The 13,562-nt window shown below is 37.8% G+C and overlaps 1 protein-coding gene across 1 annotated transcript; it reads left to right on the plus strand.

Annotated features, from left to right (window-relative positions):
• Positions 1-12,189: 12,189 nt before the first annotated feature.
• On the plus strand, positions 12,190-13,115 carry LOC114363762 (uncharacterized). Its single transcript, XM_028319578.1, has 2 exons — positions 12,190-12,423; positions 12,651-13,115. The coding sequence occupies exons 1-2, from the start codon at positions 12,257-12,259 to the stop codon at positions 13,051-13,053; spliced, it is 570 nt and encodes a 189-aa protein (XP_028175379.1). The 5' UTR covers positions 12,190-12,256; the 3' UTR covers positions 13,054-13,115.
• The last annotated feature ends 447 nt before the right edge of the window (positions 13,116-13,562 follow it).

Below are 13,562 nucleotides of genomic sequence, written 5' to 3' on the forward strand. Positions count from 1 at the left end.
GGTCACCTAGAGAGAGTACCTGTCAGGTATTCATATCAGTATCAGGTCTGATACAGCATAGCTTTGTTTGTTTATTCACATTTCCCTTGTATCATGTATTAGACAGATCGCTGCATGACTGGCAAATGTTCCATCTTGAAGGCAAGGGGTTCATATGATAATATCACCGATTGAGATTAAATATTATTTTTTTCGGTAACCCTAACCCAATGAAAGCCTAAACCTAAACCCTAGCTACAATGAAAGCTACCTTTCTCAGGGGCAGACGGATTCTTATTTTAAAAAGAATCGTGGATAGTACACTAATTGTCTGGGTTGACTGACTCGGCGTCTTCGCGAGACCTTTTTTATTCGTTTGAACGAAATTATTTCATTCTATAGTTGCTACAATGCTTTGGCTGTAATATTATCAAAGGTTGAGGAAATGTCACGGATTACCTTACCCTATTTTAATACTTTTCGTACACAATGGCATTTATATTATGGCATTTATAATAATTTTATATTATGGTTTTCATTTTATTTCAATTGCCGGAAAAAATATTTTTATCTGGAACTTATCTAGAAAGTTTTCTCAAATTGTCACTTGGTCTCCAACAAACAATGAATTAACAACGCAAATAAATATCTTTGTAGGTAGGTACTCTTACGCCGTAGTATGTAACCGAATCCGAGGGATCTTACACGGAACCCTAAAAACATAAACACCATGAAGTCACAAATGTTGTCTGTCCATCGTAAAAACTTTAGTCCACTCTTGCTATCGGTTTGTATCGAATGTGATACTTCGCTGAAAAATGACCATCCGGGGCCTATTCACTAAATTCGTTTCAGTTTAGTGAGATAAACGAGCTGTTGTAGGCTTGTGACCTACATTAATGCTAAGCTAAAGATATTCTTGAAGTTATCAGTAATGTACTTTTTGCTTGTTCTTGTTCAAATATGTAACTTTTTTAGGCTGTGTATTTTTTTTCCTTTTTTGTGTAACTTTTTCAGATTTTTGATAACGTGTAGAAAAATTCTTGCTGGATTCAGGAATCTCGAAATTAAAGATGCCGAGTGGGCCGAATTTTACTTTCAAAGGCTACAATTTTGCACATTGAAGCCTGTACCTATACAGCCAAATTACCTAGTAATTTATACAGAGATGTGGTGCGTGGATTTTTATAGAATAGGTCACTCGGGAATGAATTCTACTAGTGTTTTTTTCATAATCGGTTCAATTCTGGAGTTTATTTAAAAAAAATAAAAACAAACAAAACTTTACTTCTAAGCTGTTATTTTATGTGATATTTATAAATCATAGTATATCTCCACCTGTGCTACATACCCGCATTTATTAGGGCTGTCCTCTGTGTCCAGCGGGCCTCAGGTGGACCAATTGTTTTAGTCGGGAACATTTACTACGAGGTGCTCCCTCAAGGCTACATTAGTTTATTTATTTAGCCGGCCTTTTTATTCGGCCCTTTGATTGATAACGGCTTTGTCGTGGACCGTTGAAGTAAGGAAGTTGTGAAGCGATACGAGTTTTATTGTTGTCTTGAGGATACACGACTACGGGTTGAAAGTTGCTCGTTTATTTTTATGCATAACAAGGCAATTATTTGACCTCAATCGCACCTAATGTTAAAGTGGGATGCAGTCTAGGATGGTACATACTATCTGCCCTGTAAGACAAGTGCCTATTCACTCTCGCCTTGAAAAGGCCCAGATTATAGTCTTCGGGAAGCCAGCCCAGCAGCTGGCATTTATTTTATTTGACGTGGAGTAGGAGATTCATCTTTCATCACACAAATATTAGCAATATTATAATACAAAGCATGCATACAATAAAATGTTAATACTTTAATAGCACAAAGACCAGCTTGTAACGTACTAGCTACCTTCCGAAGCACGTCTCCATACAAAAACCGTAACCGAAATAATCGTCTAAATAATATAATCACGTTTTTTTAACCCATCCAACTTCCAACAAGGAATGCTAAACCACATTATTCACAACTTAGAACAACGAATACCCATGCAAAAGCATATTGTTAATATCAAAAGTACTTATTGAAAATCTCGACCGAACCACTCGTCTAAAAATGGAAGGATTTATAATTTGTATGTTCACCTGAAACCGAAATATAAAATATATTTGATCCATTATGTTTGCACATCATCGAATCCTCTCATCCATTCGATTAACCTCTCAGGAGTGCGGGATTGAAATGCTTTATGTCCTTTATTGCTATTATATCTCGATTTTTCGGTACCTACGCCTCGAGTCCTATGTGCTCCTTCAGCGGGCTCTGAGGCCCCGAGAACTCTTCAACTGAAAGAGGAAGTTTATGCCAAAATCACCTGAAACACCACTCCTGAAAGTCCATTTTACTGCAGATCGTAAGGTCATGAAAAGCGAAGATTATTTCGATTTGATTCCTTTGTGAATTGCTTATGAATAGTATTGACAATTTTGCGAGAAGTTCTAAGTTTTGTGTGTATGAAAAATCCGAATTTTCTATTTGGGAGAGCAATTTAATACCGATTGTGAGTTCACAAAGGATGTCTTACCTAACTTGCTCTAGAGATGCATGTTTTGTTGGGATAATTTTTTATCCCACATTTTCTACTTAAACCTCTAACTGTGTGGCTAGTGAGCTAAAAATTAAACGTTCCTGATTTCATGCTCTTTTTTCAGTTTTTAATCCTTTTTGTAGGTAACCTCATCATCCGAATCATCTACATGAACTCGGAAACACTATTCACCCTTTTGATTTGAATTCCACTGGAGATACCAGAAAGGGAATCCCTGCAAATGAATTTTGACCCAAACGCTCTCAAATAGCAATACATAAGTTATCGAATATCGTGCGGGTTTACCCGCGGTTATCGTTTGAATGTATGTCACATCTGTTTATTCGAGCCCCTTCTAGCGTGGAGTGGTTTGGACGAGTGTTTACTATTTTTTGATGTATCCACGCGGCTGTTTCCACATATTTTGACTCGCGTTTTGGTATGATTTGTTTTGGCGTTGATCAAAAATATTCGTGAAGGGATATTGTCATACGCGTACTTTTGCCCTCAGCTTTGCCCGCGTGAGGACAATGTATTCTATTTTGGCCTTAGATTAATAAAACCTAGATGGATAGTTTCATACAAACGCTTCGTCAAGAGTGAGGCAAAAATCTTATGTCATTAGTGTCAATTTTGTTGGGGAGTGTAGACAGTGAAGGCGATTTTCCCGAAAGTAGGGAAATTTTTAATACGTTTTTAATTATTTTATAACTAACAAAAACAAAACGCATCATGTACTTACTTATTTATTGAATTCAAAGTACCTACCTAATTACAATAAGATAAATCGACTGAAAAGTCTCGATTTCATAAAAAAGGAAGTGTATTTGTACGGCGAACAATTGGGAAATAAATTTTCTTGTTACTGGTATCATTCCCGTATTTAATTTTTGAAAGCCAAATTCAAGCAAAATACGCGTCGAATCGTAGTACTTACTTATGAAATGTAACACTGGTCACTTTCTTTAGTTTTTCTGATGTATTTAGACACCCTTTCACAGCACAAACCGTCTTAATTAATTAAAAGTCGTCGGACGTGTTTACCAATTTTTCACTTTGACAGTTCATGTGACGTTTACGAGTAAGCCATTCTGGCTTACTAAAATCTGCCTCACCTTTCGTGCACTGACTATCTATCTAGGTTTTATTAATCTAAGATTTTGGCCTTAAAACGACTATTCATGCCAATTTAAAATGTCTCAACTTTTTTTACCAAGTAACTTTGTTGTCATTTATAGTTTTATCTAGTATTATATTATCTGTGGTTTTATTCTTCTTTTAAGTTCTTTATAGTTCTCACCGTGTCCTTTAGAGAGATATAAAGAAATGATCGCATATTATATTTTATAAAGGCGACACATTCCGAATGTGCTGTGAATTTCATTCAGCTGCGAATCTTTTGTCAGGACTTAGTCGAGTGTCGCTAATGGGTTCTTTTAGAGAACCTTTTTGGAACACGGATGAATTATTTTGGCTCGACGCTTTTCAGTAAGTCTTTAAAATTATTTTCGAACAAGATATGAAAGTATTTTTGCTTTTGGGTGAAATTGATGATGATATTGTAATTAATTGGTCTAGACACAGACTAAGTATAATACCTACTTATGTATTTAAGTTTATTAAAAGTATAGAATTAGGAGATTAAGAATAATACAAATAATTAACCTACATAGACTAAATATTTACAAATATTTACAAATATTTACAAATAAAAAATATGTCCCAAATCGCTGTCCAAACAACGCGACATGTGCCCAGAATGCTGGCTGCATTTCCGCGCTGAATGGCCAAACTGATTCGTTGGCCAAGAAATGTGCCAGCTCTTCTATCACCTGTACAGTCAATCAGCCGCTTGGCTAATTCCCTGTACAGGCGATGAGCACTTGGTCCCCACGGACCTAGCGTCTCGACCCCAAATGGCTCAAAAATGTAGGTACTACTAAGACCTACATATTTGCGTCGCTTGAGGGATTCCGCTGATGCAGCGGCAGTACCAGCCCCAGACGAGGTTTGCGGAAGATGAGACGGTGCCAGTGTGTCTACGCAGGTTGCATCCCACACTAGTGGCCGTCCCACCTTCCATGGAACCAAAGTCATACCATCAGGTCTCTTACCATCACTTCGAACCAGGCCATTTGGTTCAAGAATGGCCGGTACGGAAGCGCTAGAAAGAGACCTGCGTATGATGTCATTGAGGCTGGCGTGACGGGAAAATCTCCCGGCACTTCTGCTGCATGACAGTCCGTGATGACCAAGGGAGTCAACCATGTCACCGCAGGGACAGCGATGGGGGACAATGCATGGTGCCCCCAAACGGAGCGAGACTGCTAAATTAAAAGTGGTATTATCCAAAAGTGTGCCAATATGAGGAGAAGGTAGGGAGTGAAGCCAAAGACCTGATTCCCACTCGGCTACAGCCAGAAGACGAGCTCGATCTGCAGAACTGGAAGACGTGTTTAATAAGTTATTCCGTACAAGTCTGCAGAGCGGCTCGTCCCACTGCCTTTGTGAGATGAGAGACAACGGCAAATTTTCAGAGCTTAACTGCCTCCAAGCGCTAATGCCTTCGGCTAGGTGGATGGTAGTTGAGTCAGAACACTTACTCAGTATTTTTGANGTAATCGCATCACTACTCTAAGAGATTCGTATTTGACCTCAATCGCATCGAGGTTCTTTATTACGATTTTGGTATTTCGGTAGTAATCGCATCACTACTCTTAGGAAATACATAGATTACCTTAATAGCATTAAGGTAAGATTCCATGAACACGGTATGAACTTCATCACAGCACAACTCACATCACAGCACAACTCAGTGTTAAATTAGGATCCAATATATTACGTACCTATGTACGAGCACAGATTGAACATAGTCGAAAACATTTTGCCATTCCTTTTACAGTTGGGTAAAAACAAAATAATTGTTTTAAATATTCCCCAAACTCATCTGCCTCTCGGTCGGTACACTCTTGCCAGAGTGGTCGTAGTCATCATTGTGATTCACGATGAGTGATGTTTTTTGCAATACGGCGCGATTCCTCGCAGACTGCAGCTTGGCAGGCACTTTCGTTGGCGGAGCACTTACTTGCGGCCTTGATCCGGTCTCCTGATTCCCCAACAGGTAGCCATTATTATCCTCCAAATGTCGCGTCGCTCTAGACGACGTAATAACTGTGTATTTTATCGAAATGTTTACTTTTATGGTCATTTCACATTTAAACACACACGAAGCACACACTTTTTCCAATTTAATTTAATTAAATTTTTGCGGCACGAACGAGAAATTTCGATGTTACGATGCCCGCACTATCGAAGCGAATGACGACTCGACGGTTGGAGGGGTGTGACGTAAGCGTGCCCCACTACCGCCGGATATCGAGTCATAACAAGTACTTTTTTGTATTGTATGCTCTAAAATGTTCGATGCCTAGTACAATGAGAAGTGGACTACCTGGTAAATATGAAAATCTCGAGGATGCAGCGACGAAGTATAATCCAAAAGTGTGCCAATATGAGGAGAAGGTAGGGAGTGAAGCCAAAGACCTGATTCCCACTCAGCTACAGCCAGAAGACGAGCTCGATCTGCAGAACTGGAAGACGTGTTTAATAAGTTATTCCGTACAAGTTTGCAGAGAGGCTCGCTTTTTGCTTTTTGATATTGAAATTCTGGTCATACCCGTATGTCCAAGACTCAGATCATAGAAAGAGAATAGATATGAAGTCGCGCATAACTACAACGAGAACCAGTGTCCCCACATTTCCCCCACCACAGCTCCCACACACACATTCAACTGTGTAAAAACAGAGCGACTGAGAGTCTACGACAACATGTGCAACCGGCTTGAAAGTGCTGTGATTGGCCAGAAGGCATGCCTTATGGCCAATCAATGGCCGCGTGACGTGACGCACACTTTGAAAACGCTAGTGAGAGAACAAAGATAAAATGGAGTCGACAAGATATCGATACTTTAAATCGCTAGGGGCAAGGCTCGAAAGTGATTTCACAAAATGCTTATGTATGAAAACCTTTTTATTATTATACGTTATTATTAACTGCTATCACGCATTTACTTTTTAATTATGGCGATCTGCGTACCGCATATGTTTATCAAAAATAATGCCTATATTAGGCTTTCAACTAGCTCTTATAGTAATTACATAGTTGACAGTTACTAATTACTTCTACTGTTTTTTTTTGTAAAATCTTATAATCGCAAGTAACACAAATGATTTTTTTATTTAAAATTACAAAATAGAAAATTATAATTTACTTCTATTTATCGATAATAGGAAACCGCATTAGAACACGAGCACGGCACTATGTTACGACCGGCACATGCGGCCGTACTGTGTATTTTCACACGACAGTGGATATCGGAAGAAATTAAATACATTGCGCAGTAGTTGAGCATGACATAAAGTGGTTGCTAACTAAATCGTCAATGTACAAGTGTGTTAGAATCTTTATCACCACTGATTTCGATATCGCAGTAACTGGTACGGCACTGAATTTGTTCGTAAAAATGTTTAGTTTTTTTTTATTTATAAGCAAAATACCAATGGATTGCAATACTTACATGTATTAAATGACTCCATTGTTCCTGTAGTTCTTCGTTTCACTTGTTTTATTGCACGTAACGACGCATTATCCAAAATATCGGAGAACATTTCCTTAGTACGACTGAATCGCGACTAACCTAGCTACGCGGCCGATGTTCGTTTCTGGGCATATCGCGGAGACACGCGCCACGCCCCCGTTTCACATCTATTCCTTTCTATGATCTGAGGTCCAAGAATTCTTCTGGACCAAGTTGAAATATATTATTAATTTTAAGTGAAATTAAGTTTCATCCGTATTTGTGGACTGTAATTTAGTGGTAATTACAGGATTTATACAGTGTTTTAGTTTCTTAAATCTTTCGCTACTTGATTCATGATAGGTTAAGGTTAAAATAGGTCATTCAACTCACTATCCGAACATTTGGAAGAAACTTTATATCTAATCTAATCATTTAAAATAAATCCTCGCTCTGTCGATGAGAGCGAAACTAAAAACTTTTCAATACTATTCTCAATAGCCCTCATTGCCACAGAAAATAAGTTTTCTTTAGCCCGAGTTTAAAATTGGATTTGCTACTCTATGGACCCGAGTTGGCTCTCTTAAAAATATTAGCTCTATTCTAGAGACAGCTCGGAGATTTCAATATCTCCAGCTTCTTTCTTTGCGGTTTTCAAACAACCATTGTATAAATCCTTAGAATGGACGCTTTTATCTGTCTTCCAAGTAAATATCGGATTCTTTGAAACGAGATTCTTCGTTTGATAACCGATGAGGAATTAGAACTTGAGCACTATTCTGATAGGGAGATGAATCAATTTTGAGGAGCAACGATTGTAAATTGTGGCCAGAGTCAGGGTTATCTTTTGTCAGGGTTCGTTCACTCATTTGTCGGCTAAAATTGTCCGAGAAGCGACTATTGTGTGGAGAGATAGTGGACTAGTGTGAACTGGGCCTTTGGTCTTCCATTAACTTATTATCGTTGTTCTACTTTCAATCACTATCGAAGTGTGAGATGAAAGTGGTTTGTAAAGAAATGAAATATATTTTTGTCATGCGATCGAACTTGGAAAGTTTAATGTTTTCTTTTCCAAAATCAAGTACCAATGTGCCTATTAATTTTCCTTTCAGATTTTTTAATTTATGTTCTTAATCCTAAGATCTAGAGTTTTTTTTCTGAATAATTTCTATCATATTTTATACCTACCTACTTGCTTACATCTATCTTTTCGAGGTCTTGCAATTAACTGTTGAATCTAATAGGTACACTTTTAACTTTGTACAACATAATATGACAGTCTCAGCAGTCCTCAAATTGACCTCCATTACGTATGACGTAACAAAACTTTTATTTCGTGATATTAAATCATGATATTCATGACTACGGTGTAATGTCCGCAATGGCGGAATAAAGAATGTTATGGACCCTCTGGGAGGCCTAATGACCGAGGCTAATGACGAAGGGAGATAAACAGGTATAAATATCGTGCCACCTTACTTTTGGGGCAAGGCATTAACATTTTTAATGTTTTGTGAGGATTTTTTTACAGTTTGTAATAAGTGTGACTTTTCTTGACTAAAAGCTGGCTTAGTTCGTGATCTCTCCACAATGTATGTTAGATTGCACTCAAAATTACATTAATTTCTGGAAAAGGATCGGTGTCTCAGAGTCTGATCTATGATCTGAGGTGACATCCAATGGGCTTACCAAGCAAAATGACATACTCGTACGACATTGCGGACGAAACGATACAGGATACAATAATGATAGTGACTTATTGTTACATTTAAAACTCTAAAATACTTCAATTGGGTCCGGTTTGCTTACAAACAATAGTATTTTCAATGGTTTTTGTTTAGTTACTTATACAGGGTGTTAGGTAAATGGGTATATGAGCCGACACTAGCCCATGTTAACATGAGCATATACATGATATCAATTTTCTGACTTTACCATACCATTTATATGCATATTTTAACATGGGCTAGTGTCGGCTCATATACCCATTTACCTAACACCCTGTATACCTTAGAAAAAGCTTAATAGATCGGATTAAGTTAACTTCAAACCATGTACGACTTTTTGTATTGTGAAACTTTTCTATCGAACTTGTTTGTACTTGTTGGAATCTAGGTGCCCTGTTTCTGTGTAGTTTGTTCGATTATAGAATAGCTGAGCCCGCAGCTTTTTACGTGAAAATCTTTCTTATCCTTTTCCAGTTAGTTGCTCAGAGAAACAAGTTCTTATTTTTTGGCTTGAGTGCCCGTACATTACATCCATGATTCTAAGAACTGAAAAAATACAGCGCTACATTTTTCTCTTTTCAAGAAATGTACAGAATGACGGCTCATCAAGTTAATTTCACCACTTTTTTATCTTATTCGGTGGTAAGAAGCACAGTTTTGTAACAAAAGAATGTAGGTAAATACTGTTTTCGAAATTTTCATTTTGTAAACAAACTGTAACGACAATAGCACGGTAATACATATTACCGTGACAATATAATCAAACTAGCGGCCGCCCGCGACTACGTACGTGTGGATCCCGTTTTATCTCCTTTGGGGTTGAATTTTGCCGAATCCCGTCTAAGTGAGCACCTACGTTCTAAAAGTAACCCTCATGCAAAATTAGTTGTAGTTTCTGAGATTTCGTGTGAGTGATGGAGTCAGTCAGTCAGTCAATCAGTGACCTTTCGCTTTTATAGATAGAGATAATGACGTTAACAGCTGCAGCAGTTCAAAATATCTAAAACCGCCAGATCTGTGTGCCTACCATGAGTTTACGTTAGGTGTGCTCGCTAGCGACTGCGTAAAAAAATGACATTTAAATGTATGACATATTGTGAAGCGCCCTTTCAAGAAATAAAATCTTCATAGAATTTTTTGACGTATTCGCTAGCGAGCTCACCTAACGTAAACTCATGGTAGGCACACTGACATTTAACCGCGTCTTTCAGTTCACCGCTCTCTCAAAGTTTCAACTCGCTACGGAGCCTGAAATCGGTTGCGGTTCGTAGCAATAAGCAAACAAGTCAGATGCCTCCGGCTACGAACTGCTACGGACTACGGCCGACTACGGGGAGTTACGAACAGCCAATTAGTACGGACAACAAGCGGTCTGGGGTCATGGGCCTTTTGATGTAAGGAAACCATTTTGGATTTGTAACATTATTTACGATATTTATTACATATTAGGCCAGATTATTTGATGTAACAAAATAATCGGTTGGCCAGATAAGGTAAGTTCCTTATGGGCTATAATGAAATCAACATTAAATAACCTTCCGTACTTATCTTGCTTCGAAACCCATAGGAAAATATACTAGGTACTTACCTATACTCGTAGTAGGTAAAACGACTGTAATGAACACAGTCATCGTGATACTAAAATGATAACAGAAAAACTCATTTTATATGAAGACAAATGTCTCATAAAAATTAGAGTTTTTCAAGTTCTTTCTAAATTATTAAAAGCAAAAGCTTACCTAAAAATACCGCAGCAAAGATGTTGCCACCCTCAAAATTCACCTCTTCATAATATCATATCCTGGGACATACGTAGTTATAATAAGTCCTGTGGAACATTTGCCTCTACGTAAGTTAATTTAATATTTGCAAGTATGTAAGTCAGCTGCCGGCGCAAGTACGAACTGCGAACCTTGGGCTGATTCCACACTGCTGAACATTGCCTTAATAAGTAGGGCGACGAAATATTATGACAGAGTTGAGACTTTATAATTAGATTTAAAATATTCTGGAGTTTAGTTTTCATATGAATGAGTATTTACTTCATCTCCGTCAACAGACGCATCTACTTGCAAATCTCATTCTTATTTTCACCGGGTAAAATTACTAAGTGTTCGCAGAACGATACCTTTATTTTATTTGGTTAAAACTTCTAAACTTTCGCTCACTAAGATGCTTTCATGACTGACTGTGACAAATAAAGAACCAAATTGTATGAATAAAGCGCTAAATATTAATCATAACGATCAGGTACTTACTGTTGACTTAAAAGGTGCCTATACAAAATTGCTCCGCTTGCTAATTTTTTTTTTCATTTAAAGTAACGTCGTATAGATTTTCAGTGAAATACACGACTCTCCTGCTTTTGAATTGCCATTTTTACTGAGATAGGTGTTTATCCAGTGTTATATCAGAAATTATTCAAGAATTCAAGAAGACTTGAGAATATTTTTGAATCCATATCATACTAGTTCGTCTGTGCATCCTACGTCGACTTGAACCGAGGTGAATTTGCGTTAAATTATGAAGCTTATTAGCCATTGTTCCCCTGTGTGTCGTACTGGCACAATGAAAGCGTTGTGCCTCATCTCCGCCGCTGGTGAATTATTTACGTCTCACCATAACTCCATAAGCAACTGTGGTGAGATCGTCTTGATTAATTTCGCCATGGACAGCTAGGGTTCGCGACAATCAGAGATTACAAGGGGTTTGTAATCTTGGAAGTGAATGCAGTTTTTGTGGTGAGGTTGTTTGTATGCTAATGATTCTTTTGATGCGCTGTCCTTGATGAAGTACTTAAACTCGTCATAATTTATGTTTGTTGGGCTCAAAATTAGGTGCAATTAGTGACAGTCAAACGTTGTAAATATTAGCATGTTAGCGCTATAATCCTAGTAGGTATTCTAATTTTGTTTTGATCAATTAAATATTAAAGCCTGTTTGGTTGAGTTTCAATAAATTAGACCAATGGTAACCAATTTTTTGAGCGTTTCACAATTCTTTTCAATCCATTTCCAAACCAAAAACTGTTTGACATCATTCGTCCTTCTTTTTTACTTGATTTGGCCTAGTCGTTTTTATAATGCAAATAAATTAATTTATTAATACACTTAAAACTACTTATAAAGTTTCAAAGGCAGTTTGAAACGCCATTGATTTGAGGATTTCAAGAACACTTTACGTGAGAGATCTCAAAACTCCGCAACCTTCAGCGAATTGAGCAAAGCGTTTAAAACTTTGAAGAATGTATTAAACCTCCTTAAAATAAAATAAGATTTAACTGCGCAACTTCTCCTTTGTCTATGTAATGGGATCGCCTGACGTTTTCAAACTTTGATTCTGTTTACTTTGTAAAATTTTATAATTTTTTACTGTTCCGTACCCATTGTTGTGATGTCTCAGGATCAGTGTGGGGACGGCAAGCATGATGACTCTGATGATGATGACAAAGCAGATGGAGAGCCGACCACGTCGAAACTGGACACACTGCATCCTGAACAAACGTCTCATAACATGAACGATTTGAAAACACTGGATTTTAATTCTGCTGATGAGATCAGGTTTATATTTTAGTTACATTCTATTCTTCTTTAACTACAGCAATTCTTGTATTCTATGTCACCTTTCATTGATGATTTCGACCTCTGGACCTTTGGTTTGAGACAAAATCTTAGACTTCCAACGGGTGGGTTGTAAGAAGTTTAGCTTTTGTAGACTAGATACGTAGACCACAAAAGGCTAATTATCTAAAATGCTTAGTTTTTCAGTTTCCTTTTGAAAATTGCAGACAAACAATGAAGGCCGTGTTTGCTTCAAAAGGACCTCACGAAGACCCAGACCACACCACGTGTCTTAAAGCCAACGTTGGCATCGAAACGAACTCAGTCAAGCGAGCCCAAGGGTCTACCCAGAGTCCGAGCATCAACCAAGCAAGGCAGAGAACTGTGCAAATCGAGGCGAAGGAAAATCTATTCCAGCGTATTAACCCTAAAAACGAAAAGGGGAATTCGAATATCCGCAAGAAAAGACCGGGGAGACCACCCAAAGCGGGGACTTCGAAGAAAATTAAAAGGGCTAGTGTGAGTGCTTTGTATGTGGGAAAATTGTCCAACGTAGTGCCGTTTAAACGATGCCGGTATGCATCAGAAAGCGAGTCCGATGACCTGGACTCGCTTGTCATTATGTACTGATCGTGAAAAATGTTTTGTGATATTTTAATCAAATAGTAAGTTTTTTTGGAATCTTAACAATAAAATCGGTGGCGTTTATGAAGTCTTCTCTGATATAATTAAGATTTATCAGTGTTTTTTATTCAGAAATACCATGAAAGCGGAATAATTACGACTCTATATCATTTTTTGATAATCGCGTTTAAATCAAACAACAAACTTGAAATCTTGCTCAGTGTTCAGGACTAAATAGAAGTGTCTTTTTAAATAAGTTGTGTCTAGGAATGACTACTTAATAGTGATGACTGTCTGTCTGTCTTCAAGTTTGTTTATATCCTTGTACTTACTTATTATCTTTCTTACTTATCAAGTGAAAGTTCCTCAAAGGGCTTCGGGTAAATCTCCCAAAGATTTCGTTTAGCAACTTGTGTACCAATCTCTTAGCAGATCATATCGTGGCGGATATTGAATGTCCGACCAGATCGCACCAGGCTGCCGTTACGGTGATGTGTACACTCGGCGCAGTATTT

The sequence above is a fragment of the Ostrinia furnacalis genome, unplaced genomic scaffold (assembly GCF_004193835.3).
Source record: "Ostrinia furnacalis isolate ACB-3 unplaced genomic scaffold, ASM419383v2 OfSCF7284, whole genome shotgun sequence".
In the NCBI taxonomy this organism is placed as follows: domain Eukaryota; kingdom Metazoa; phylum Arthropoda; class Insecta; order Lepidoptera; family Crambidae; genus Ostrinia; species Ostrinia furnacalis.